Raw genomic sequence first — 26,856 nt, 5'->3', positions numbered from 1 at the left:
AACTTATTCTTAATGTGTTTTAACTTATTGTAAGAGTTGTGGGCATTTTGTTTAATCTCTTAATTTTTGTATTTTGTCTTTTAACATGCATTACCCTGTTCACCTCCCTGAGTCCTTCGGGAGAAGGGCGGTATACAAATAAAATTAATAATAATAATGTTAAGAAGCAGCTGAGCGCTATCGACAGAAAGTAGAGCATTCAAATTATTGCTAAGGTTTTTGAAAAGCTACTAAATTTGGAAAGTGACCATGTTAAAAAAAACATTGTAGGATACAATGAACTTTGGTTATAATGTGATGCTGGAACAATAGAATATGTGGATGAAAAGTTTACAATTTCTATAAGATGATGTACAGTATCACTGGTATTTAACACCAGACAAGCTGTCTAGAACAGGGGTCCCCAACCTATGGACTGCTGCCCACTACTGGGCTGTCACCTCTTGGCCACCGGGGTGCGTGAGTGACTGGCCAGTGTATGCGCACATGTGCGTGCACTCACTCCCCCTTGCGCCGGTGCTAGCTGAGCGCCTCTCGCCGTTGCTGAGTCTCTCGTTGGCATTAGCCGAGCCACAGGCTGTGAGCCTCTCACCAGCACTAGCCAAGCCGCAAGGCTCTCACTGGTGCTAGCAGCCCATTTGCAGAGCGTGCATGCTCAAGGCCCCGTTCTCGCGCACATGCATGCAGCCACATTTGCATGTGTGTGCATGTACGCATAAAGGTACCTGGCCCTCCCTTTCCCACCAGGCCGCCAACCCACGAATGTTGCCAACCCCTGGTCTAGAATGTAACAGGTATTTCAAATGAATGCTAGAAATGTAAAGAAGGGACTTTTTGCCATTTATGGTGGACATGTGATGAAGCAAAGAAATATTGGAGAAGGATTCACATTTTTGATACAGGAAATCCTTAAAGTAAAAATAAATATGAAACCAGAATTTTTTCTTTTGGGTCTAATGAAAAAAGACCTGGAAAAAAAAATTGGAACTCTGATCCTGTGTTTGTTGATGGCAGCGAGATCACAAAAATGGAAGGACATTTTGATTCCCACTATGGATGGACAAATGGCTACAGAAGTTGGCAGAGCTGGCAGAGATGGCTAAATTGATTGTTTTTATTAAAGAAAAGAATACAAGTACTTTTGTTTCTACAAGGAGACCGCTTCTGGATTTTGTGCTTGAGGTGGAAAAAAGTGAAACTTTGATTTGGGGTTTCACCAATTACCGGTAGATTGATTTGTTGTTACAGATGGCCAGTTTATACCATTGTGAAAAATAAATAAAAATGCTTTATTCCACTGCAACAGAGGAAGTCAATGTCTTTTTTTCTTTTCCCCCTTCCCCTCACTTTCTTTTCCCTTTCTCCTCCCCATTGTGTCCTACTATTTGCTTTGTATTTTGTATTTTACTCTATAATTCAATAAAATGTTAAAAAAAGTAGAGCATTCAAGCATGAATTACTCTGAACTCAATCTTATTTGATAAAGATACGCTGCTATGTTTACTTTATGGCATAAAGTAAACATTTATAGCAGCACCAGTTTAAATTATGGAAATGGCGTGACCTTGAGTTCAAAGAGGCTGTGAAGGTAAAATGGGATTACGCCCGGCATGCCCAGCTGAGATCATTGGTGAGAAATATTGTGATTCATGCCCAACTGCTATATATTGTTCATTACTTAACTGAGCCAAGGGCCCAATTTGAGTTTTCAAATGCTAATGAAATGAATACATACATTTTAACATACAGAGAGAGAAGCAGAACTACTATATGTATGCTGTAGATAGGTATGATCACAGGATGACAGCTATTAACAGTAATTGAACCTTTGCAGGTTAGCTGCAAAGGTTGTATACGTTATACACATTGTGTTGTATACGTTATACACATAAAAAGCAGACAAAGGAAAGTCCTCATTACATCATCATGGCTACTATCTTGACTTTTTTGACCACAACCTGCAAACAACCCTAGCTACACAAAGATCATCACAAATTGCAGCAAAGAGACATGGTACCTTCCTCCCCTTGCTTCCATCTGGTAATCAATTAAGATTTGTGAAACACAGTTAACCGTGCTTAGGGGGAAACACATTTTAAGAGGCAGAATTTGGTGATATTATGGATCTAATCTTGCCAAAGGATCCAATTCCATGGATTCAGACTTTTTAGAAATAAACATGATTCTGATTCCTACTATATACCAGGAGAGAGCTCACATAGGTTGACATTGCTAAAAATGTCTGAAAAAGCAGCAAAAAGGTTGTCGCCTTCTATAAGAAATCCTATGGTGCTTTTTTTACTATGGAATCTCCCAACAGTGTCAATCTTTTAACATTACAAGCCGCGGATACATGTCAGTGAAATTTGTATCACAAACACTTCTTCAGTGACTTTCTTTCAAAACAGCAAACTTTGGATAAGTGGTGGCTCTTCTGAAAAGTCTGTTGGATCTGGAGTGCACAATATTATAGGAGCTTCAGTCTCGGAGAGCAAAATATTTATAGAGTTCCCCCCCTTACAAGTGCGATGAAGTCTTGGTTCTGAAATAACAATGCTAACAGTACGAATGAGCAATCCAAGCGCATTTTTGAATGTCTAATATATATGAAAATGGACTCATCTTCTATTTCAACCTAGTAACTAAAATAGTTACATTGGTGTGATAAACTTCAAGATCCTTGGCTTAGCTTGCAGGGCAGGTCTGATAAGTGCATTGTTGTATTGCGTACAGTTCCCACTTCCAGTTTTGTGGCATTCATGCTGTCCGGTGCTTTATACGATTTTCTCTAAAGAGGTGCAAAAACAAAAACAAGGCATCCCAAAAGCAAAAGAAGAGGGCAATGTTTTGGATACCCCTTTCCCAGTGATTTCAATGTGTCACTAGACATATCCCTGTGCCTTTCAGAGGCTGGGTAGGAGAAAAGAAGTCATAATGCCCACCATTTTAGAAAACATTTCCCCAAACTGTAAGGTTATCTATTTTCATCCTGGAAGGGGATAATTGGTCCACATATTTCAAAAACAAAAGGCAAAACAAAAATGAAAGGTCTAAGTCAGGGGTGTCAAACTCAATTTCATTGAGGGCCGCATCAGCATTGCGGTTGCCCTCAGGGGGCCGGGTGGGTATGGCCAGGGTGGGCGTGGCCTACTGGGTGGGCGTGGCTAGAGTGTGTATGGCCTACTGGGTGGGCGTGGCCAGCTCTACATCATTCGCATCAAGGGTGCCTATGGGGGCCTGGGCAGGAGTGGGACAGATCTGAGGGTCTCTGGCAGAAGGAGGGTCTCTGGGCAAGGCAGTGGGGGCCGTTCCCTCACTGTTTCCAGGATGGCTTCACGGGCCACATGAAACCACTTCGCGGGCCGGATCCGGCCCCCGGGCCTTGTGTTTGACATGTCTGGTCTAAGTACCTCTACAGCCCCCTGCTCTCCAAATAATTGCATTTATTTTTTACAGCCAAATCCTACTGGGACTCATTCTCAAAGTTATTCTAAATATTCAGATTAGATGCTGAAATTAGGGCTAATATTCAATTCTAAAGTATCCCCATGTTGTGCAGCAATTGTGCTGATCCATTCGGCATGGAAATGTTCCACTACTTTTTCCTTTCATGTTGTGATTATATACAAAACTAAAATTCAATACATATTTTAAAAAAACACTGGACATTTACTCGTTTAATGAATAGCCCCAGCGTTCTGGTAACACACAGCTCTGAATGTAATATTTGCAGTTACAATACAGACTATGTTATCATATTTTGTACAATACTACTTTTGTGATAGCATATAGTACCGATAAAGGGGAATATTTGTAGTTTAAGGTTGAAATGAGGGGTCCTTGATGCTCTCCGAGTTTGTCTTCTTGCAGATGTTTCATTATCCAAACTAGGTAACATCATCATTGCTAGTGGTGATGATGTTACCTAGTTTGGTTAATGAAAAATCTGCAAGAAACAATCAAGCTCAGAGAGTACCAGGGACCCCTCATAGTACATGGTAACCCATGTAGTCAATAAGCACCTACGTCACTCTTGATTTGCAGAAATAACGTTCCACCATCATAAGGTTTAATAAAATTGATGCGCTTTTTGATCTCTTAAAACTTGTAGAGGAGTGTTATCTCAACACTAAACAATTAAATGAAGAATCATCATCTTTCTTAATGTCTCAAAAGACATACAATCTGGGATTCAGCTTGGCCCATTCTACAAGCAGTATTAAGAGACAGTGGCTTTATGCTGAGACACACATCTTTGAGAACCAGCACATGGAGCAAGATATCCAAACCCTCATAATGAGGATCATTTGACCTACGCTCTCACACTATGTCCACTGCACTGAAAATAAATGTTGTATTTCAACTGAACGGTTTAAGTGATTTAAAGATGGCATTTGAAGTGGCCGGTCATGGTGAGTTGAAATCCAGGCTAAAATGTACCCCTTTGCAGGTGGCTAACGTAACTCCCTTCAATTTCTAACCTAAACCTGGGTATAATGGATAACGCCACACAAATGCCAGAGCCCTCAAAGAAGAGAACACTTCCTTTATTCAGTAGGTACGGCACTGTACAGCAAGCTGGACAATCAGCTCCGGTTTACAAACCACTTGCATTGTTCACATACAAACTGGCCTCCCTAATGCCACAAATCATTGTGAAGGTAGAAGGTGGCCATTCCATGCAGATGCAGCAAATATAAGAAGAATGCATGACTGCTAGTACTGTCCCCCCCCACACACACCCCCCTATTCTTTTGGGATAAGCTTTGTCAAGATGGATACTGAAGAGAAGCCCATACTTGACTAGCACAATTCAAAGCAGCAATCTTCAAAGCGATTCTGCTTTCTACAGGGATATGTCAATATTGCTGGATTCCTCTGTATACTAGTAAGGAGTAGGCGTAATGCTGATCCTAGCTGTATCTGTAGTTTTAAGCCATCCTGACCCAACTTGGAGCACTTTAGACCACAGCCACACAAAGGTGTACGAGATGTGCATTGCACAAAGGCACCATGACACTGGGAGGGAGAGGGAATTATGGGAGCAGTAGCATCCCAGTGCCATATCGCAGGCAATTGGGCTGAAGAAGTCCTCTCAGTTACTATTCTGTGCATGTGCGAGTGTGCTGTAGAAGAAAATGGAGACTGAAGCGCTGGGAAACCACAGCTGCCACATGACGTGACTTGATTGCTTTGGTGGTAAAAAAAAATGTTTTGCACAAAGGCACCTTACAGGTCGGCGGTGGTCCTGCTCCAGATATCCTGGACTACAACTCTTATCAGCTCAGGAAACAGCACCTGGAGGGTAGCTATTGAAAGTTATTTTAATTCCTGGCAGACAAAAACACCCTGTGGTTGCAGCTCACCAACATGTCCCTACCCCATAGATACTTGATAAAACCACTGGGAGAGAAATGATGATGAGTACAGAAAAATACTGAGCCATGAACTGGAAACTAAGGATACATAATCTGTTTTTCTTTTCCTTTAAAACACCCAGGAAAGTCTATACAATTCAGGAGCCTGGCTTTCCCAAACAGGAAACATCTCCAGAAAAATCAGCTATGAGATCCTGCACAGCCTAGTCTGTGACAAAGAAAACAAGAATATATTATTATCTGGGATAACTTACTTCTTTAACACAAGGTAGTGGTTGTCAGTGATCATTACGGTACCTAAGAAGCTGACAAGAATTTAAAATATGGCCCCTTGTAACTATGGGCTCTCCAAAAACAAATTCAGAAAAAAATAGTGTTTTTTTTAAAAAAATAAACACAATAGTTCCTACTACTTAACTAGGCCCAGCTAGCCTGCAGATACTGAAAGAAGACCAAAGGCAAGAATGAAAAACCAGTGTTTCTGTAGACAGTTTGAAATAGGGCTTTATCAGTTGAATTGTGAGTTTAACGGACTCTTTTTTGTAAAAACATAAAAGTCATCCCTTCTTGAGTTTTTAAGATAGCTTTTTTTTGGCATACAAAATATGGTATTTCCATGAGAGCTGCATAATTACCGTCAAGGCACCCAAAGGGGGGGGGGGAAGAAAAAAAAAAGAAAATCACAAATGGGGCAGCACCAATTTGGAGAAGCCAAGCAGGATATTAAAGATTTCCTTAAATATGATACGCCTATCATGTCTCTGATAAGCACTGGTAATCTCCACTCGTCTCTGTCTCTCTCTCTCACACACACATACACCCTCAGACACAGACACAGACACACAAACACACAGAGTACAAAGTCTTATTCTTGATTCTGAGTCTCAGCAGGAGAACCAAGGGCTTTTAGAGCAGAAGTTTCTTTCAAGGCTTTTAGGCTGGGCAATATTTTATAAAGCTGACTTAGATCACTTCCGATCCTGGCTCAGGCAAACATTACCATGATAAACCTGTGATCTGATATGGGGGTAGGACATCAAATGAATATGGCCCCCCAATGAGAAATCAACTATGCCCAAAGAAAGGCAAATCCTGTGATAGAAGCGATGGCACCGCAAGGGTATTCTTTTTCTTCTCGTCTGGCATCAAGGTTCTGAGTGGAATGGAAAAATCGAAGACGTATTCCCTTGCTGTGTGCGACTGCTTCAGCTGAGTCAGGCTCCGTCAGTGGGTGGCTCTCAATTCTTGTTACAAAAATAATCTCTCGCAGCCCTTCTTTTCCTGAGTCCATTTCTACATCCTGATTGCATCTTTAATCATGCTGCAGTCTAGACAACGGAGCAGCTCTTCTTGCTACTGAACGGGATCCACAAGCAGGTCCTCTTCCCAACTGAAGAACATTTCAGGCAGGGTGAGCACTGCTCGTCTCTCCATCTCTCGTGTGCTCTGTGGCATTCTGTGCAGGTCTTGGATGGTTCTCCAACACGGACAACACGTATGTAGATACAGACAATATATGTAAATACACACACACACCCAGCCTATGCACAGCTAATGTGTCACTGGCGTGATGCATGTCTGTATAGAGTTCTGCCCACTCCAAAGGCACCACTGACACCATCACATCGGTTACCCTTGGATTCTGATGTCCAGGCTATGGATGCTTGAGCTAATCCGTATCTTCTAGGGCAGGGTAACTCACTGCTCCACCAGCCGAGACAGGCCCCAGATCTGGAACTCCCATTGGAACTTCAGCCTTCACAGTTACACCTAGAGTGAGGGGGGATTGTTTAAGACAAGAGGCAGTTATTTTGACAGGAAGAATACTGATTTAGTCAGAAACAAAAGCCAGTATACACGCCTTTAAAAGCCAGTATACAAGCCTTTCTAAGATCGATGACATGCTCATTTCAGTATCTATCTCAAAATCAATTGATATAGTGATCAATTGATATATTCATTGACAAAACAGTTCTTGGTAGCAACAAGCAACACTGCATTACCACTGGGCCATGTGTCTGTCTTCAGTTATGTGAAATTGGCAGGTACATCCAGGCAATGGAAGCATCACTCCTTTTCATGAAAATGGAATGTGTAGGATGCATATCAATTGGGGTCAATGGGTTTTGATACATGGCCATGTCAGGAAGATAACATACCACACCCACTGCTAATACCGGGGAATAAAACAAGTTGCACCTTGTGTAGCTGAGGTGGCAATTCATCTTCTAAGCTCTCTTCTGGGACGGGCTCTGGGTGTCGAGCAGCTTGGCCGTCTTCTGCCCAGCCCCCAAGTGGCAGCCGAGCAAAGTGTGATGGAGTCCTATTCACTGGACCAGGGTCTATAATAGGACAGAAGGAATGGAATTCACCCATTGCTTAAAGAAAGCATTAAGAAGGAAATGTAAGAGTAAAAATTACAGGGAAAAAAATGAGCTTTCAGCCACAGAAGCAGTAAAGGTGAAAGTTTGGGGAACTTTTCAAGCTTATGATGGTATTATTGTTACTCTTGGTTAGCATTCTGTACCTGATCATGTTCACCTATAGTTCAGAATTCTTAACAAGAAACAAAAGCTGAGAAGCTGACAAGGAGTCTCAGAGCAGCCTCAGTTTATGACAAGGACTGCATCTTCTGTTTGATGTATTCGCCATAATTGTTTATAAAGAAGTTCTCTATAGGACTTAGCATTTAAAATAACTCCTGCCCTTCGTAATCTGGAAGCAATGAAAGAATAAGGCCCTAGTGTGTAATTGATAAAACAATGGGAGTTAATGCAAGTCCTACTCACTCTGGTTTGCAAATCATGATTCACTGTATCATGGGAACAGTTTGCAACTGTGGCTTATTCAAAAGCCATTTCAGCCCTCCTTGGCTGAAGAATGCAGAATGACCGTGGATTTACTGCCCTTGATACATACCCGAGACACCACCGTAACGGCGCTGGAAGCCTGCATGTAGAACAGATGCCTCCTCACCAGCTTGGTGCGGGGAGGCCAACGGATAACTGGCTGAGCGAGGCATAGCGCTGCCAGGGGTCTTCCTCTGGGCCTCTGGGTCTTCCTGGGCACTCTCTCCACTCTCATCACTCTCCCGCCGGTGCCACAAGTGTCGTTCAAGGTCCAGCTGGGCATGTTGCTTGTGCAGCTGTGAAAATGAGTTGATGAACAACGTGGGACTGTGTTTAGCCAAGTCAAGGTTATTTAGATGTCCTAAGTAAATCTAGATCCAGATCTGAAATTAGCTGCCCTACATACGTGTGTGTGTGGAGTCTCCACCTGTACATACAGAAGGTTCAGTTCTGTGACTGTAAATGTAAATGTAAATGCACCTAGCTACACTGTACGATGAAGTTTTCCAGTATGATCCAGCTTGATCCTCTTATAACGTCTGTCCTATTTCTTAGATCCCAAGTTCAGTTTGATACTTCAGGATAATACAAGCACAAATTTCCCATGCTAGCATTTTACAGGATGTTTGAGTTTACGGCAGAACCCTTAACTTACGTCCCGATTTACACCATCACCCTACCAGAAATGTGGAAAGAGGTACATCAGTTGCAGAAATGGACTCGAGAAACATTATTTAAATGTGTGAGGAATAACCATCAGAGCTGTGCAATGATTTTGACTATAACTAAGAAGTTTTGGGGGGACATTTAAAAGCATGACTGAACATCTATCTGTGACTCACTGAAACAGCCACACTTGATAGCTACAGCAGAAGCTTTCCTGCAGCAGGTCGGAATCCTGAAACAGATATGCCTGTTGTGATTTGGAATTTACATGTTCCATTCGGCACCTAAGCATTCTTCCCAGATGTATCCAAAGTGCTGCACAGCCCTGGTGACAGTAACGCTGAAGCTAACTTTTAAAATTAAGATTAAAATGTAAAATAAATCCCGTACGGTTTATGTCTTCACCATAATATTTCTCACCACTCTGCCTCTGTTTCTCTTTTGCAATGCAGTGCTAGTATACAAAGACTTTTGTGGCCTCCAGCCAAGAGTTCATAATCAGTGGCACCTCCAGCAGACTGGATGCCAAAGCGTCAACAAGCCGTGTGTACTTTTTACCTTTGTTATTATGTATTATTTTGTGACATGTTATGAGCCACCGGATCTACTTAGGATTGAAGGATACTGATGTCTCTTACAAATGAATAAATAAAACGTGCAAATAGCCATACATATTCACATCTTTTAGATTTACACGCATTTAATTAATATATATTTATGCTGCGATGGGGCTTAGGCAAACTCACAAGTAGCTGCATCTATGCAATGACATCTTCACCCCCCACTGTCCTTCCTTTCCTTTCCTCCTCTCCCCTGCCCCACAAACACCCCCCTGCATAAGTCATAAATGATCACATTACCTCGTGCATGTAGAGAGCGTGCAGACTCATCTCGGTGGAGGCATATTCTGAAAGAATTAGGCTCTGAAGCTGACCTTCCCAAGCACTGCTGCCAGAGCTTGCTGTCCTGGCATCCACCCTGCAGCCAAAGGGAAGGAAGAAGATCAAGATGTGGTATCGGGGTGTGCGTGTGTGGAAATCCACTGATGTTCAAAAAGACTGCCTCCCCTTTCAGCACCCACGTTAAATAAATCAAACTTTTTAACAATCACATGCGTGCCTTGCAGCTCTGTTCTAGCTCGGCACGCAATCATTGGGTCACGATTCTATATCACCCAGAATGGGACCACGAAACACACATTCAAAATACAAAGCAGCTTTTGTGAAGCTTTGGAGAAGTTACCAACTTTATGACGCTTCCATCCCACCCAAAAAAATAAAATCTAGATGCAGAAAGGGACAATTAAAGGCCTACAAATGTTCAGTTTAGAGGGGGAAAAATGCCATTGCCCTCCTTCCCCTCTACCAGGAAAAGCATCAAATAAAAATTACTCCTCTGACAATACTCTCAAAGCATCCCAGATAAAATATCGATGAGATGCTTGATCTCTTTAAGAATTTTTCTAGAGGCTTACTACCCACTACTTCTTACCCCGAGCCTGTCATTGCGCCGGGTCCCCGAAGTTGGGCACCATCAGCATGGGAACTCCCATGTGTTGTCTGGGTAGACTGAAGAGGGGAGAAGGAACGCAAAGCAGATGCCACCTCGGAGACAGCAGACAGATGCCGTGAAGTCTGTGCATCACGGATTGTCTGGTAGCCAAGTGCCGAGGAGCCAGCAATCACATTGGCAATCAGACTGTGTGGCTGCAGACAAAAGGAGGAGAGGGGATTTAGTTCTGCAGGAACGGGATTCTCTCCTCAGGTTTGTCGCTAGAACTTCACCACTTATCCAGCTCTGAACATGTGGTGGGCAGAGCTAGAACCTCTCACTCTCCCATTCTGGAAGCTAATCCATTCACTTATACCCCAACCCTCTACATCAGGGCTTTTCAACCAGTGGTACGGGGACCACCTGTGGTACATTGGCACCTGGCAGGTGGTAAGCGACCATCCTAGAAAAGGGGTAGCGGGGGAGGGGAATGAGCTGAACTGATGGCAGCACCGTACAAGCCTGAGCGAGAGACGGCTGGAGCTGCAGGGCTGTCAGGTTCTCAGCGGAAGCGCCAGGATCAGCACCAGGCTCCAGCTGAAGCTCGGCGCTGATCCTGGTGCTTCTGCTGAGCCCAGAAGAAGCGCCGATCAGCTTGAATGTTGCAGCATCTCCTGGGTCTTGTGATTTACATTCAGATGCTTGGCAACTGATTCATATTTATGACGGTCACAGTGCCCCAGAGTCATGTGAAGTGACCAAAACCTGCTGCAACCACCCAGCAGAGGGGGGGGAATAAAAACCAAACACCCCCCTACCCCACCCCAGCTGCCAATCCTCAACAGAAATGCTCACAACAATGAAAACCTTGGACAGGAGGAAGAGCGCCGCTGGGCGGGTAGGCAGGTGTCTTGCTTGGCTGTGGCTTGGGGGGCATTTTTTTCAGTGCCATTGTAACTTCGAACAGTCACTAAGCGAACTGTTGTAAGTCGAGGACTACCTGTGCTTCATCACTTTTTTCCTTTCTTTTTTTTTGGTCATCAAGTTTTTGACACCTTGCTAGGCGACTAGTGGTACTCGGATGTTGCTATATCCTAAAAATGGTACAATGGGTGAAAAGGTTGAAAAGCCCTGCCCTAGAAGGCATGTGGGATTTTCAGGAAGAGGTTAAAACTGGATAGTCGCCTCTTTACATAGGGAAAAGGAGAGCAAGAGATTCAATGAGATTCAGTGAGAAACTTTTATAGAAATTCTATAGAAGGCACATGAAATTTATATGACAGTGTCAATAACAGAGACACTGTGAGGACTGGGGCTGGCTTCTTCTAAAGGGTTTGGGATAAGGACTCAACTCTGTGATTTTCTGAGAGCCACACGAGGCTATTCACTGATGTCACTAGAAGAGATATAGCCAAAAAATCTTTATTTTTTTCATGTTTTTGAAAATGAGGTGAAAATCATCCGGAAACAAAAAACAAATTGCTATTATTCCTAACCTTAAACTCCTCAAAAATGGGCAAAATGACTGTCAGAATTTGTGAATATTGTTGAACTGAGACTGAATTAGTCTGGGCCGCTAGAAGATGTTGCTTGCAGCCCCTAGGTTCCCTATTTTTGTTTTAAGAAGTGCAAATGTAAGATGGAATACAGGAAATCTACTCAAAGCAGCGCACGGAGGATATCAGCCTATGCAACAGTTCTCACTACAAAGATGGTTTCGCATGAGTTAATGCTACTCTTGTGAAAAGAGTACTAGAGGCGTGAGGAAAGTCGTTATGCAGAACTGGTCTTCTTAGAATATACAGAAGTATTTGGGAAATGTAGCCCATTGGAGCCACTGCAGAGCAAATGCCTAATTTCTTCTCAGCCTAAACAGCCAGAAAACTGTTCTTGGCTTAGATTCCCAGTTTCCCCCCATTCTCGAAGACCTACCAAGAGACATCAATTCTCTTTTTTTTTCAGGGCAGGACATGCATGGCCACAGATACATCTCATTTGTTAATTCTCATCATTTTCTAGGTGGGTACCTCAGATTCAGACTGTAGTGACTGGATAGAGGTGAAAAGTGCATTGTCAGGCAAGACAGCCTGCTGGGCCAATGCCAGGCTGCTATCACGGTGCACCCGCTCCTTAAGCAAGCCAATGAAAGCTGTGCTCTCCCGAGGCGGTTGCCAGTGTGGGTTGGTGATGGCAAAATGCATGAGGGACAACTCTGTCTTGCCATCCTCAGCCTGCTGATAAATGGAGGCTTCTGTCTTCCCAGCTGACATCCACTGCAAAACAATCAGAGCAGAGCTCAGGAAAGTTACAGAGCTAACTATCTCCCTATCCTTATTTACTTGATTTTATGCAAGCAAAAAAATAATACAACGGCTACTCCTTTGAAGCATTATTTGTTCCCAATATACAGTTATTTTTGTATCCTATTTTTATGTATTGCCCTGTTCACCGCCCTGAGTCTCTTGAGAGAAGGGCGGTATATAAATTAAATTAATAAATAAATAATAATAAATAAATAAATAAATAAGTTATTCCTTTTAAAAAAATTACAAAAAGTGTACATCTGATTTGTAAATCACATTTCATATTGTGAAAATGAAATTCTCAAGTGTACTACAAACCTAAAATAGTGATTTGGCTTTTACAGTAATTTAAGGCTACAGTAGGGAAAAGAAAAACTATTTTGTACCTTGATAACTTAGCTGACAGAGTGAAAGCAATTGCCACCACATAAAAACTGCCTTTTACTATTTGATCTCTTCACTTCTGCGTTCTATGACTTAAATCACTTTTCAGACATACTTTCATTCAATTAACATTCTATTGAAGAAGGCAAACCAAATGGCCTTTTCTGAATTCCTGATTAATTTCCATTTTTTTTGCTGGGACTTACTGCAGGATGCCCATGCTGGCGCACATCCATTTGGGCAAAGGAGCAAGTGTCTCCCACACCCACAACCTCCACTGTAAAGTTGCGGAAGAAGTCAATGATTTCCAAAGCTTTGGGCCTCAGACAGAAAATGAGAATCAAGGGCGTCACAATGGGACTAAGCAGCTCTTCCAGGATGAACACCTTTGAACACAGAAAACAAACCATTAAGCCTTAGAAAATACCCCAGTGAATATTACCAACATAGCTCAGCATGACTACAGGCATGACCGTTGTTCCAAATGGGCTATACTTAGAGAAGTCCCCAAATTTCTGGAGATTCTTATATAAACATTTTGTTTATAATTAGTATCTACTCAGGACCTCTCTCTACTGGCAGTTCCTTCCCACCCTATAACCTATAACCTATCCTATCTTACCGCCTTGTACTGGAAGAGCTGAGCAAATTCATCTCTGGTTTCATAACGATGGGCATTGCCTTGCCAGTGGTCAGGCATGTAATGGATATGTGCCAGAATCACCCGAAGCAGCTGCTCTGGGCAGAAAACCAGGTGTTGGTCTGGGATGAAGGACCTACAGGGACAGATAGGTGCACAAGCTACATAAACTGGAGCCAATGAACTCTACATCCCTTGGCAAGAAGCAGCAGACAGAAAGTAGCTTGTTCGCAAAGGGTGCATCTTGCTACTGTCTATAGACTTAAAAAAAAATAGTATAAAGGATAGACTACAGATAAAAGATTCTGTAGGAATTCTTAGTGCTTCAGATACAGCCCAGGAAGCTCTAATCCATGTATTCATGGTGGAGGGAGGCAATTAACCGTACAAATTTTTGTACCACGTTATATTCTAGTTTGAAGACTTTCAGATTGCATTATGTTTTTATCAAAAAGATTTATAAAGTGCAATGTTAGTTTACATATGTAGGGCAATCTTGTAATAATTCCTCCAGTGCCAATTGTTAATTGACATGACACTGGCTGCAGATTTCAACCACTGAACAACTTTACATAGTAACTCATGAAATATCAATACTGATCCATAAACAACAATGTAAAAGACAAATCATCTACTTGCAATTATATATACCAATACAGGGTTGAAATAAGGGGTCTTTGGTACTCTCTGAGCTTGACTGTTTTCTTACAGATGTTTTATTATCCAAACTAGGCAACATCATCAATGCTAATGAGTTGGGTTTGCTCTCAGTTTATAGCAAGCCACTAGAATATAATCTAAGAGCAAACAGCACTTCTTACTAGCACTGATGATGTTACCTAGTTTGAGTAATGAAACGTCTACAAGAAAACAACTAAGCTCAGAGAGAACCAAGAACCCCTCAATTATTTGTGTCCTGTTTGTTTCTTCCTATTTCATCTCTTTATTTGCTAACTCTTCCACTGTCTTTCTCCATTTCAATTCCCTTAAGTAAGCTGGTGACTTGACCACTAGTACTTTTTCCCTCTCTGCTATGAGGTTACAGTATCTGCACTTTATAGACAGTGAACAACTATGCCCGCTAGATTCACCAAAAAAAACCCTGTAACATGTGACAAGTCTAAGATTCCTGAAAACCCAGATTTTGTCTCCCGACGTCTCAAAGCTTTATGACGAAAGTGTTAGAATGAATTCAACCTCAAAGCACCCTGCCAACATGATTAATGAATTAGGAAAGGCCTCTGCTTAACTGAACTGAAAGACGTGAATTGTGAAACTTAGCTAGGTCTCAAACTCATGGTACTCTAAAATGTCCTAGATATAACTGCTAAAATAGGAAACAGTACAACTGCTAATTTGTCTTCTAGCAGTAAAATCAGAAATGGACGAAACCTAAGGGCCCTTGTTGTTTAATAGATTTTTTAAAAAAAAAAATTAACAGAATGCTTTTAGTTACTATTTGCTTTCACAGTAACAATTATTATTCCCCAAGCACAAAGAAACCCTCCTAAACCATGAAAGCTTCAATCCAGCCCTTCCCACTCACCTGCAGACAGTGACGGCCACTCCCAGGATGGTGACAGTTGTGAGGACATGTTCTACAGCTAGTACATCTTCATCATAAATTGTGAGGGCAATGAGGACAGCAAGGATAGAACCAGCAAAGAAGGCCACGTTCTTCGCCACAACAGTAAACAGGGGAGAAATGAAACAGTTCATGTACTTAGAAGCTGGCTTGTAGCCTTTGCTGAGTCTTGAATGCAACTCATGATCCAGCTCATTGAAATGTCGCAGGTAGCAGCGGCCATAGAGAGACCAGCAACGAGCACCCAAGCTGCCTGGTTCTCTCTTGAGAATTTCAGTGTAGCTGAAGAAAGCGTAAAGAATCTGCCATATAAGTATAAGTGGACAAAGAAGAAAATTAGCAATGCCAATCCATAAGATACGGGTGCCCAACTTGTCAGCCAGCTCCATGCGATTGCTACTACGTTTGTACTCAGCCTTCAGACTCCATTCATTCTCAAACAGTGAGCCAGGGCCCCAGAAGAAAATAAGTTCAAAGTTGTACTTGAGACCACGAGTGTAGAAGACAGTATCTCCCAGAAAGGGAAGATGGAAGCGCACAGGCAGGAGTGACTTGTTCACTATGGCTACCATGTAGTTCTTGAAACGCAAGATGCGGTGATAGATGTCCAGTTCTGTCAGCTCCTTCTTATGAATGCAGATCTGGTGCTCCTTTTGGATTTGTATAATCCGTGCTTGTACCTCCTGCCAGGTATAGTAGGGCAAACTGGACTGCAAGTAAGTAGACAGAGGATGTAATCAGTGGTATGATTAGGGCCATGGAATAACTTCCCCTGAACTGACTGGAAGGCGGCAATAGTTTTACCACTTCCATGCTAGTTCCAAAAAACCCCCAACATATCCATGTGGGCATTAGGAGTCAAGCTTCAGTGAATCCTCCAGTCTGAGAATTATGTGTAGAACAAGTATTTTTTGGTCCTGCGTCTAATCAATTCTTCGGTCCTCTTCCTATGTCCCCAATGTAAAGATAACCCTTATTCGCTGTGTATAGAGATTTTCTCCACCTCACAAGCATGTAATTCCAAAACCTCTTGTATGTCTCCCACGGAACTTCAGTCAGCTTTCGTTTGAACCGCCAAATTCAAGTTATGTCAAAAAGCGGTGCAGATTTCCAGTCACAAGTACGGTATATAAAATGAAGGCAGTTTTAAACTTGAAAGGATGACACCATGCATAGCAGCAAAAAATAATAAAAAATAAATCAATCATACAGAGAGCTTTTCTGCATTAATTCATTTGCTTGCCTGTTCCTATAATTCTGACGTTATACAATTAAGCTAAACATTCCCAGGTCCTGGGGAAAGAGAAACAAATTCTTAATAAAGATACTCAGCTTCTAACAGAGCTGGCCAAGTGTCTAGATATAGATACTGGCAATCCCAGGAAAGCAGCTGCAGATATAATAGCTGTGCCACTCAACTGAGCAAATCAGAAGAACAAGATGGATCAGTGGGCAGAACTAAGCTTTCATGGGATTGTCACCAGACTGGAAAAATCAGCAACACTGCACAACTGCGAAGGAAGGTCAGTAAGGAGCAGCACATAGCAAGAAAATTCAGATAGACCAGCAGGGCGTTTGGGGAGAGGGAGGGCTTTAAAAAATGGAGCAAGTTCTTATTTCCTCTTTACTGCTTTGACAAGAATCATAGATCTATTAAATGATTATAAAATATTTACAATATTGGCTGATAAACTAAAAAAAGAGTTTTACATGAAAATCAATGTGGGTTTCACCCAAAAGACAATTAAGAGATGTGAGAATTGTATTGCATGTAATAGAGTATTATCAACAGCAGAATGAGAAGAAAATGGCACTGATTTTTCTTGAAACAGAGAGAGCTTTTGATAATTTGGTCTTTTATGTTCAAATTTTTGAAATCTGGACCTTGGGGAGAACTTTATTCAAAGGATAAACTATATACATATCAAAAGGCACATGTTATTATTAATGGTGATCTAACTAAATCATTGGAATTAGAGAAGTGGACAAGACAAGGATGTCCTTTGTCACCTTTGCTTTTCATTTAAGTTTTAGAAATGTTAATTGGAGATATTAGGTTGAAAATCAAAAAAAGAGACCTATACACTGAGGGCTTTTGACTTGGTTTTGCAAGAACCTCCGAATGGTATTGAGCACTTCATGAAATGAAGAAACTGAAAGACTTTGGTGCATCAGATGGATGTAAGTAAAGCCAAAAGTTTTGTTTTTAAAATAAAAAAAGAAAAACATTGGTTAAAAATATGAGTACACAAGATCAAGAGACTCTGATAAAAAAAGACGGCTTCTAAAATTGAGAAGAAGATTAAGTATCGAGGGGTTATACTGACTAATATGAATTGTAGACAGTTTCAGAATAACTGTGCTAATATGGAATTATATTAAAAAGATTTGTTGAGGTAGGACAAACAATAACTGTCACTGTTGGGTAGAATTTGATGACTATAATTGTTTATGATTATAAAAGTACTGTGCGTTAAGAGTTAATCTCAGAATAAAAGACTGTTGTACTTGTAAAAACAAAGAATATACCTACTACCTTGCTGGAAGTAGAGTAGGCTTGTTAACCCAGCATTTTTTCCCCCAATGATTAGCGAGACGTCCCTGGCATGCCTGCAGAAAGACACTGCATTCGCTGGTAATCATAAGGCCTCTACACAAAAAAGTTTCACTTAGGCACTTTTTCACTTGAATGAACTGTAGGCAAAGTGAATCTCAGTAGCTTACCATGGGAATCTTGAGTGCATTCACGTAAAAAGAATGTATTTCCCAATAGCAGCAAATGTTGTAAATAAATTTAATCAGCCGGTGAATCCAAAAGACCCCTGCAATCACTAGGACGGAGAGAAGAAATCCATTGGCTTCAATTCTATGAGAGAGAGAGAGAGAGGGGGGGGGGGAGGGAGGGAGGGAGAGAGAGACTGAGTCACAGATGGGAAAGAATAGCTACTGCCTTTATGCTTTAGAAAAATGAATAAACTCTTCTCTCACTACCAGAATTCAGGCAACTCTACCAAAAGTCTGGAGAATGTGTAATACTAAGATACCAATCACCAAAACAACTGGGCTGGTAAGACTAATGGGAAGTACCAAGGAAATTAATATATTAACAAAACAAAGCTGTATTAATCATACGACATCACCTACTCACTCCCAGTCAAACCAGTCCTTGATGATTCAAAACATAAATCAAAATATCATAAATAAAATTACAATTATAAATATAATTTATAAAGTTATAAAATATAAAACAAATAAACTGACTGTACATCCAGATAAACAACCCTGCCTACATTCAAGTTTAAAAATATGAAAGTGGTCATTTAGTCCATGTACTGGGAGCAGAAGACCAAAGATGAGCTAGCTAACCTTATTACAACTGCTGTAAGTAAATAATGACATGTTAAGATCCATTCTAATTGTTATTGGGGATCCCAAATTTGCCAGGGTACATTCCATTTCCCAAGTAAAACAACTGAAAATATTTCTAAATACAATCTAAATTTTTCAGCATATAGTGCTGATGGAGTGTTACCTATCATGAAGCTGGGGAACTTGCTTATCTAGGAGATCTCGTTTTAAGTCTCACCAAGATGAACAAGGGATGTGGCTGTATTTAGTCACTTCTATCTTTACCTGGCACTGCACTCATTCGGAGGCAGGAAAGCATCTGGCAGAGTCACCTTGACTGGGTCACTGGAATGCTGACTGTGATTCACCAGTTTGTTGGCAAAGAGAATATCATAGTCAACACAGCTGACAAGGAATGTAGTAAAGGCCACAACAAAGATGAACTGCCTATAAGAACAAAGAGGAAAAATTGGGTGCATTTTACTTCCTTCCTCTTCAAAGAACCTGGGATAACAGAAGGTATCAGGTTTTCCAGGTTCAATTTTGGAACTGAGTCAGAAAATCAAGACAGGATTGAATTATTCAACTGAAATAATTGTAATTGAGCATTGAGAAGTATCACTAATCTAAGTGAGAGATTATCATATTTTTCACCTTGCTGACAAGAGGGCGCATAGGAACATAAAAACAATTTCTACAAATCCCAGGAACAAAAAAATCATACTCACATTAACTCAAAGATCTCACTGATAAGCATGCAAGTGAAGCCATTCTTCTGGTGCAGGTTATAGACGTGAAGATTACAGTCAAGGAGAATTGCCAAACTTTTAGCTGTAGAATCTACCCCTAGTTTCAACTGTGACTTACAAATGGCATTTTCTCTCCCACTTTAAGCTGCCTTGCTATAATATTAAGTAGTTATCAATTGAGGTAAGAAGTCAGTAACTTTCTTCATAAATAATTTCCTTTAGAAGTGCAGGTAGTCCTCGTTTAGGAAGTTACAACAGATGTCCCCCCCTCCCCAAAGTTACCTACGACCCTGTTTTCAAAGTTATGACTGCTACACTCCACCACAATAATGCAATTGGATTTTGGGGACTTGGCATCATGACTGGTTGCAGCGTCCCGCATTCCCATGGATTTTGAGGTTATTTTGCTAGTTTCAGGCATTTTGGGCTGGTTTCTAGTAAAAATCATTTAATGGTCACATAGTTTATTTAATAATCACAGTGACTTCTTTATGACTATTGTGTAAAAAGGTTGTAAAATCAAGTCAGGTCACCTGGTGATCCACTGCACAGACTTACAACCAAAATTCCAGGGTCAATTGTAGTTATTAAGTAAGGACTATCTGTACATGCAATTAACATGCTTATATCTTTTGTTATCTGTGAGGAATATATCAGTTGAAAGAATCATTTCTAAATGAAATATACAGTATGTGTGTTATTCATATATAATTTATATGTTAAGTGTAATTGAAACTGAAACTCTAGGTTTTCACTTATTTACAATAATACTTTGTTGAACATAATAAATCTATCAATTATTTCCTAATTTATGTCACTATGGCTTATTATTGTAATAATTTCTTAATCCTGAAGCTAAAAGGCTTCTTGTAAGTGACTTCCAATTTGGTGCAATTGGAATTCAATTTGAGTTTCAACCATTTTGTCCCTGCAGTCAGGTAAGGATATACGAGAGAAAAAAAGATCCAGATTTTCAATGTGATGCCAGTGTGGAGCTACAAGACAGAGACAATATGTCAAAAGTATTCATTCCAATATTCACCATAGAAGGTTTTACAGGACAGGGAGAATGTCTGCCAAAAGAGAACCTCATCGCACAAAGAGGTGCAAATACCAGTTTCACTTAAAACAATCTCATCCAAAGGGAACTAAGAGGCATTTATGTTTTGGATTTGAGATGAAACATTCCATTTCCAGGAGAAACAGACTATAATAATAGCATCTGAAATATTTAAAACCAATTATGGAAACATCCCTCTACTAAATTTAATGAAAATTAGGATCATATCGTACAAGAAATGCAGTTTCTCCACCAACACGGGGCAGAATCCCGTTTTCCTTTTCACCATGCATACCACTAGAGTTTCTGACACTGAGGATAACAGTCCATCTATACTTACATTTGCTGCCCTCAGCGACGTGAACCATCAGATTCTCTTCTCCAGGGGGAGAGTCATTATATGAGGCCTCCAGTCGCTGATACTCGGTATCAAAGTGAGCCATATTGTCATCTAAATTCTTATAAGCTCTGACATAAAGGGCAGTGAAGGACAGAGAGAGGAGGGATCAGCGCTTTGATGTAAATGCGAGCCATCAGTTCAATAGTTCATAACTTCTTCTTTTAAGCTATACTTATGTAAAGAATACCAGAGTAAAAGAAGAGGAAACTATTAAGAAACTATAGCAACCAGCGGGTAGTAAACATGTAGAAAATTATGCATGTGACTAGTTTTTCTTTTTGCCCCCTTTTTTCCTGAAGTCTGAGTGGCTCACTTCCCTGGTCACTACTTGAGGAGAAAACAACAAGGAAAAACACTTCCTTTCATTAAAAATTCTGTTCGTTGTCCAGTCCTTCAACTTGCATTGCCTCCATATTTACAAGTTGCAGTCTGTTACAAGATACACTCCTAAAACAAAATAACCTATTACGTAAGCACAGATTTGACACAAATAGTTTGTTGTTGTTGTTGTTGTTGTTAGTTGCGAAGTCGTGTCCGACCCATCGCGACCCTATGGACAATGTTCCTCCAGGCCTTCCTGTCCTCTACCATCTTCTGGAGTCCATCTAAGCTCACGCCTACTGCTTCAGTGATTCCATCCAGCCACCTCATTCTCTGTCATCCCTTTCTTCTATTGCCCTCAATCTTTCCCAGCATTAGGCTCTTCTCCAGTGAGTCCTTCCTTCTCATTAGGTGGCCAAAGTATTTGAGTTTTAGCTTCAGGATCTGGCCTTCTAAAGAGCAGTCAGGGTTGATCTCCTCTAGGACTGACCGGTTTGATCGCCTTGCAGTCCAAGGAACTCGCAGGAGTCTTCTCCAGCACCATAGTTCAAAGGCTTCAATTATTTGGCGCTCAGCCTTTCTTATGGTCCAGCTTTCACTGCCATACATTACAACTGGGAAGACCATAGCCTTGACTATACGCACTTTTGTTGACAGGGTGATGTCTCTGCTTTTTAGTGTGCTGTCTAGATTTGCCATGGCTTTCCTCCCAAGGAGCAAGTGTCTTTTAATTTCTTGGCTACAGTCCCCATCTGCAGTGATCTTGGAGCCCAGGAAAATAAAATCTGTCACTACCTCCATTTCTTCCCCATCTATTTGCCAGTATCAAACTCTCCCTAAATGCAAATGAAACTACATTTTCAAGTCAAATAAATATACCACCCCTTTTGGCCTTTGTAAGATTTTTTTTTCTAGTTTTATTCAGTTGTTTGTTATTATAGCGTTAAAATACACATAAGTGAAAAAATGCATGCTAATTAAAAATAAATCTTGAGTAATGTAACAAATATATGGCATAAAATGCTATCAAGCAACCTTTTCATTTAAAAACAAAGGAAAAGATTACATTAAGAAGTAGGAAAACAATAGAAAACTGTCTCAGAGAGCTAATTCTGCCACAAATACCAAATTCTGGACTGTGAAATCAACTCAAATACATTGAGTGCACAAGGAGAGGATTAATCTATAGTTAGCACTGCTGGAAAGCTACGTGTTATTAAAAATTGATCTGTTCAGCAAATTAATGTAGAATTGAAGGTTCATGCTAGATCAGATGAAAGCTCATTGAACCCAGCATTATGGGTTCAACAGACACAATAGACAGACCCTCTAGGGAGGCCACAAACAGGACATGTCTGCAACAACCACTTTCTATCATTGTCGTTAGAAACTAGGATTCAGACCATAGGGTTTCTGATATTAGAAAGCCAAGATTATTTGTGGCCATTGGTAAGATTCTTCATGAAATTTTAATGCTATCTGCTTTGGACAATCATTACATTCCAAGGCAAAGAATCTTAACAACTTAACATGCATAATTTTATACACTAAACCACATAATCTCTTGCATATCCATCCTTTCTTTGGGGCAGTCAGTGTTACTGTTGCTTTCTTGCAGTGTCCTTCGAGAAGCCATATTCTGGATTTCAAGTATCAACACAACACTGTTTATATCAATTCATTATTCTACAATTGAAAATCAGCAAGTGGTCCATTACCAATTTTCTGATGCTGCTGCGTTAAAAGGCCCCAGGAATATGATAGGAAGGCCGATGATGCTCTTGCCTTCTGAATACATGCTAGCATTGTTGCCCGTTCTGCAAGTAAAAACAATCACACCAAACTTTAGATATTTCTCTTGGTGCGTTTAGACTTAAATCTGTCGTCGTCTCTTGTCATCCGTCCTGCAAAGAGGCAACCCACTCGCCCACAAGAAACAGCAGCTAATCTGCTGCCTCCCCTTATTCTGACAAACTGCCTCCCTCTGTAGTGTGACAAAATAAACCTTCCCAATACATAATTATCTAATTTATATTTTAATAATAATAATAATAAACCTTTTATTGTCAAAGTACAACATGTGTACATTGAGATTAGCTAAGCCTCCCCCCCCTCCGTGCTCTCCCCCCCCCCCAACACACAGTGACAACAAACCCTCCATCCCACCACACTATGTGAACCAACTACACCACACACCGGCCTCCCAAGTCAATTCTGCATAAGATTATGTCCCATTTAAAAGCCTAACAGCCAGCCCACGGATAAAAGCTATTTTTCAGCCTGTTGGTACGGCTGGCTACATTCCTATATCTCTTACCGGATGGTAGGAGAGTAAAGACAAAAATGGGGCCAAAACTAACCTGTTCCATCTTGTCCTAAAGCTGAAAAGGCATTCAGTTTGCTTTGTGGTTGGCAAGACTGAGCGGCATGATGCTGTCTCTAAGTCTTGACTCTCCACGCCTTTTTCTCACCTTGTCAACTGATGTCTGCGGGGGGGGGACACCCCAAAAAGCACATTTACAGTGGCGTCTTCCACCGGGGCGGCGGCGAGGGGAACCCTTATGTAAGCATCAGTAGAGCGAGAACTAGAGCCGCCTTCTTTTCAGCAATTGCACCAGACCCGCAGAGCGTAGACAACCGGCAGAGGCCTGTTCACCCGGGACTCTTAGCAAGGTGAGTAAAGGTGGGTACATCTTCAGACGACCCTGGCCGTCGGAACTTGCTACGGGTGGCCGGGGTCAGCGTGGGAAGTCTCGGCTATTGCGGGACCCTCTTCCCACCCCCACCCCCTTTATATCGACAAGGGACGTCTGGGCTCCAGGAGCATTCAGGAAGTCCCGAGATGTTGTTTCGTTTTGGCTGCGCGAGCTCCGGTAGGGAGGAGTCTTCCTCCGAGGTTGTTTACACGGGAGAAGGAAAAGCCCGGGTTGAAAAGAGCGCGGGGCGCTCTCCTCCTCCTCCTCCTCCTCCTCCCCGGCTTTTCCCCCGGAGCTAAGGAGGCTCACCTCTGCGGTCGCCCCTGGTAACCTGCCAGAGACGCCGCCGACGCCGCCGACGCCACTTGGCGATTGCCACTTACTCTTTCTCCGCCGCCGCCTTTCCCTCCGTCTGGCGTCTTCCGCTACCAATCAGAGGTCACGACGGGCCGGAGAGGTAGAAACAGGGCGGACCAATGAGAAAGCCGCGGGGAGGAGGAGGAGGAGGAAGTGAGACGGAGGGAATTGTCTTGTAAGGGGAAAATCCTCGACGACGGACGGAAGTGACGCTCCTCACCCGGTGACGGGAGTTGGGAAGATCTCGTGGAGCGGGGCGGCTTCCTGCGCTGGCGGGCTGTGCGGAGGTATCAGGCGTTGGCTTAGGGCAGGGGTAGGCAACCTCGGCTCTTTTATGACTCATGGACTTCAACTCCCAGAATTCCTGAGCCAGCTTGGCTGGCTCAGGAATTCTGGGAGTTGAAGTCCATGAGTCATAAAAGAGCCGAGGTTGCCTACTCCTGGCTTAGGGGCTGTAGAGGAGCGAATAGTTGTGGCACTGGGTAGTAGCGTTGGGTAGCTGAGCAAGAAGGGGGAAAGAGGTTGTGAGGATGAGAATAGCCAGTTGGTAGCCTGTGTTCAGCAGAGGTTTTTTGAATGTTGCCCCTACGCTTATTCTGTATCTTGATTATAGGGAATGCTAGGTACGTTGATACAAAAAGGGTTACATTTTCGACCGGTGTAGTAACAAGGGTAACTCTTCCAAAGATATTCTAGCAATCTTTTTGATTTTGTCCATCTCCTTCTCTGCTGTTTTCTCCTATTTTCTATTTATCTCAACCTTGCCAGTTTTATCTGGTCCAACATCTACCAGCGTTACATTATGAAACTATGTATATTTCTACTTGTAGATCATTGATTCAAGAGAACAGACTTTGTTTTTCCTTATTGATTTCCTTATTGATTGGTCCCAGTTTGTGCCAGTTGGAAAGAAAATTTCCAACTCCCATCTCCTTGAGTATGGGTTCCCCACAGGGCTGCGTCCTGAGTCCCCTGCTGTTCACCTTGATGACTGCTGTGCCAAATCTGCTATGAATCATATTGTGAAGTATGCAGATGACATGGCAGTGGTGGGTCTTATCCGGGATGACAATGAAGAAGTTTATAGGGAAGAGGTGAAGGCTCTGGTGGACTGGTGCAATAAAAGTAACCTGGTTCTAAATGTTGATAAACCAAAGGAGATCATTGTAGATTTCAGAAAGAGCTGGCATAGTCATACTCCACTCAGTATCAAGGATGCAGCTGTAGAGGTGGCCAACAGTATTAAGTATCTGGGGGTGCAGATAACTAACAATCTGAATTGGTCTCTTCATACCTCAATGAAGCGTGAAAACCAGCATCTGCATTTCCTGCATCGGATGAGGAGAACACATCTCTCTCCTTCTGTCCTGGCCACTTTTTACAGAGGCACGATTGAGAGCATTTTAACAAACTGCATCACTGTCTGGTTTTGTGGCAGCAGTGCCTCAGATAGAAAGTCCATACAAAGAATGGTAAGGGCAGCCGAGAAGATCATAAGAAGCTCACTCCCTGGTATTCAGGATGCTGCTTATAAGTGCTACATGCTTAGAGCTCAAAGCATTGTTAGAGACCCCACACACCCACTTCACGGTCTGTTTCTGTTGCTCCCTTCTGGGAGAAGGTTTCAAAGTATTTCAAGCAGGACTACCCGATTCTGTAATAGCTTTGTTCCCTATGCCATCTGTCTGGTAAACTTGCAAGATTCGTTTCTCTTGCCATGCACATGTATACATAATCCAAACTAGACTGTGTTGTTTCTCTGTTCACGTAATATATGTGGGTATATGCATAATGATGTATGTATGTATGTATGTATGTCATATTTATGTAGTTTATATTGGAGGTGGTGACCCTTTGAAAGCTGTATGCAACGAAGTTTCATTTTAATGTATACTGATTAGTGTACATTTAAAGTGACAATAAATTTGTTCTGTCCTGCCCTGTCCTGCCCTATTCTATCGATCCAGGATTGACTGGCTCTTCTTGCAGTCCACAGTTCTCTTAGAAACTATTTCCACCTCCCTAATTCAAAGGTATATCTTTTTTTTTCACTCTTTCTCTCTCTCTGCCTTTCACAGTTATATATTATCACTGAAAGATTATAGCATTAACCATTCTTTTTGTTATAGAAATGCTCTTTCATCATGTATGTTTGTTTTCCTCTCTAGAATTAATCCCCCTTTACATTTCCAACGCGCTGTCAATCTTGAGCCAAGGAAAACACTTCACTTCCTCACCATCAGCTGTAAGTTCACTGAGCTGTAAGTTCAACATTATTTAATATTAATCCAAATGTTTTACTTTCCATTTTTATTTTCACAATCAAATTTGTGATATCTGCATTTCTCAAAGGTATTCTGGCACTCTCATTAGTCTGACTGTATTGTATATTCTGGTTTGACTTATACAATCAGTGACTTAACTGTATCAACAAAAGCAACCACCTCTTCAATTTTTCTTGCTCTTTTCATTATCCATCTTGTTAGTCATCTGATTTCATGACCTGCCTTTTTTGAAACCAGGCTGTTTGTTGGATTTTTATTTCTGTTACCTCAAAATATTGTTCACCAACCTTTTCCTTCCATTTTTTTTTCAATTTGTTGGTATTCTTAATTGAAGTGATTGTTTG

At 41.6% G+C, this 26,856-nt stretch overlaps 2 protein-coding genes across 5 annotated transcripts in view; one reads left to right on the top strand and one right to left on the bottom strand.

The window, feature by feature from the left end:
* Positions 1-4,528: 4,528 nt before the first annotated feature.
* Positions 4,529-24,270, bottom strand: ATG9A (autophagy related 9A). Of its 4 annotated transcripts, none has more exons than XM_083375703.1 (16): positions 24,254-24,270; positions 22,893-22,991; positions 20,794-20,921; positions 20,342-20,388; positions 19,373-19,437; positions 18,930-19,091; positions 18,021-18,162; positions 15,258-16,006; positions 13,694-13,847; positions 13,278-13,457; positions 12,412-12,657; positions 10,385-10,599; positions 9,754-9,871; positions 8,298-8,523; positions 7,578-7,720; positions 4,529-7,148 (listed from the first exon to the last, which is right to left on the bottom strand). In XM_083375703.1, exons 3-16 carry the CDS (start codon positions 20,894-20,896, stop codon positions 7,143-7,145), a joined length of 2,556 nt encoding a protein of 851 aa, XP_083231829.1. In that variant the 5' UTR covers positions 20,897-20,921; positions 22,893-22,991; positions 24,254-24,270; the 3' UTR covers positions 4,529-7,142. The 4 variants fall into 4 exon arrangements, with proteins under 4 accessions (XP_083231829.1, XP_083231827.1, XP_083231826.1 ...); XM_083375701.1 differs by having other exon boundaries at positions 24,180-24,269; XM_083375700.1 differs by lacking the exon at positions 24,254-24,270 and adding an exon at positions 23,535-24,244.
* Positions 15,908-26,856, top strand: part of ANKZF1 (ankyrin repeat and zinc finger peptidyl tRNA hydrolase 1) — a 23,302-nt gene continuing 12,353 nt past the window's right edge. The window contains exons 1-2 of the mRNA XM_083375735.1: positions 15,908-16,819; positions 26,396-26,472. Coding sequence (XP_083231861.1) covers positions 16,765-16,819; positions 26,396-26,472 — 132 coding nt within the window. The 5' untranslated portion in view covers positions 15,908-16,764. The remainder of the gene's footprint in view (positions 16,820-26,395; positions 26,473-26,856) is intronic.

The sequence above is a fragment of the Vipera ursinii genome (assembly GCF_947247035.1).
Source record: "Vipera ursinii genome assembly, chromosome: 1".
NCBI classification, from domain to species: Eukaryota; Metazoa; Chordata; class Lepidosauria; order Squamata; family Viperidae; genus Vipera; species Vipera ursinii.
The sequence above is the reverse complement of the archived record's forward strand: the minus strand, read 5'-3'. Positions and strand labels throughout refer to the sequence as shown.

Excerpts from the sequence above, each read along its gene's own strand:
- ATG9A (XM_083375703.1), bottom strand. The coding sequence starts at position 20,896 with ATGGCTCACTTTGATACCGAGTATCAGCGACTGGAGGCCTCATATAAT. Across the intron at positions 13,848-15,257 it reads GTGGCCGTCACTGTCTGCAG|GTCCTTCATCCCAGACCAAC; the intron begins GTGAGTGGGAAG and ends CTGTCCCTGTAG. Across the intron at positions 13,458-13,693 it reads AGCTCTTCCAGTACAAGGCG|GTGTTCATCCTGGAAGAGCT; the intron begins GTAAGATAGGAT and ends CTGTGTTCAAAG.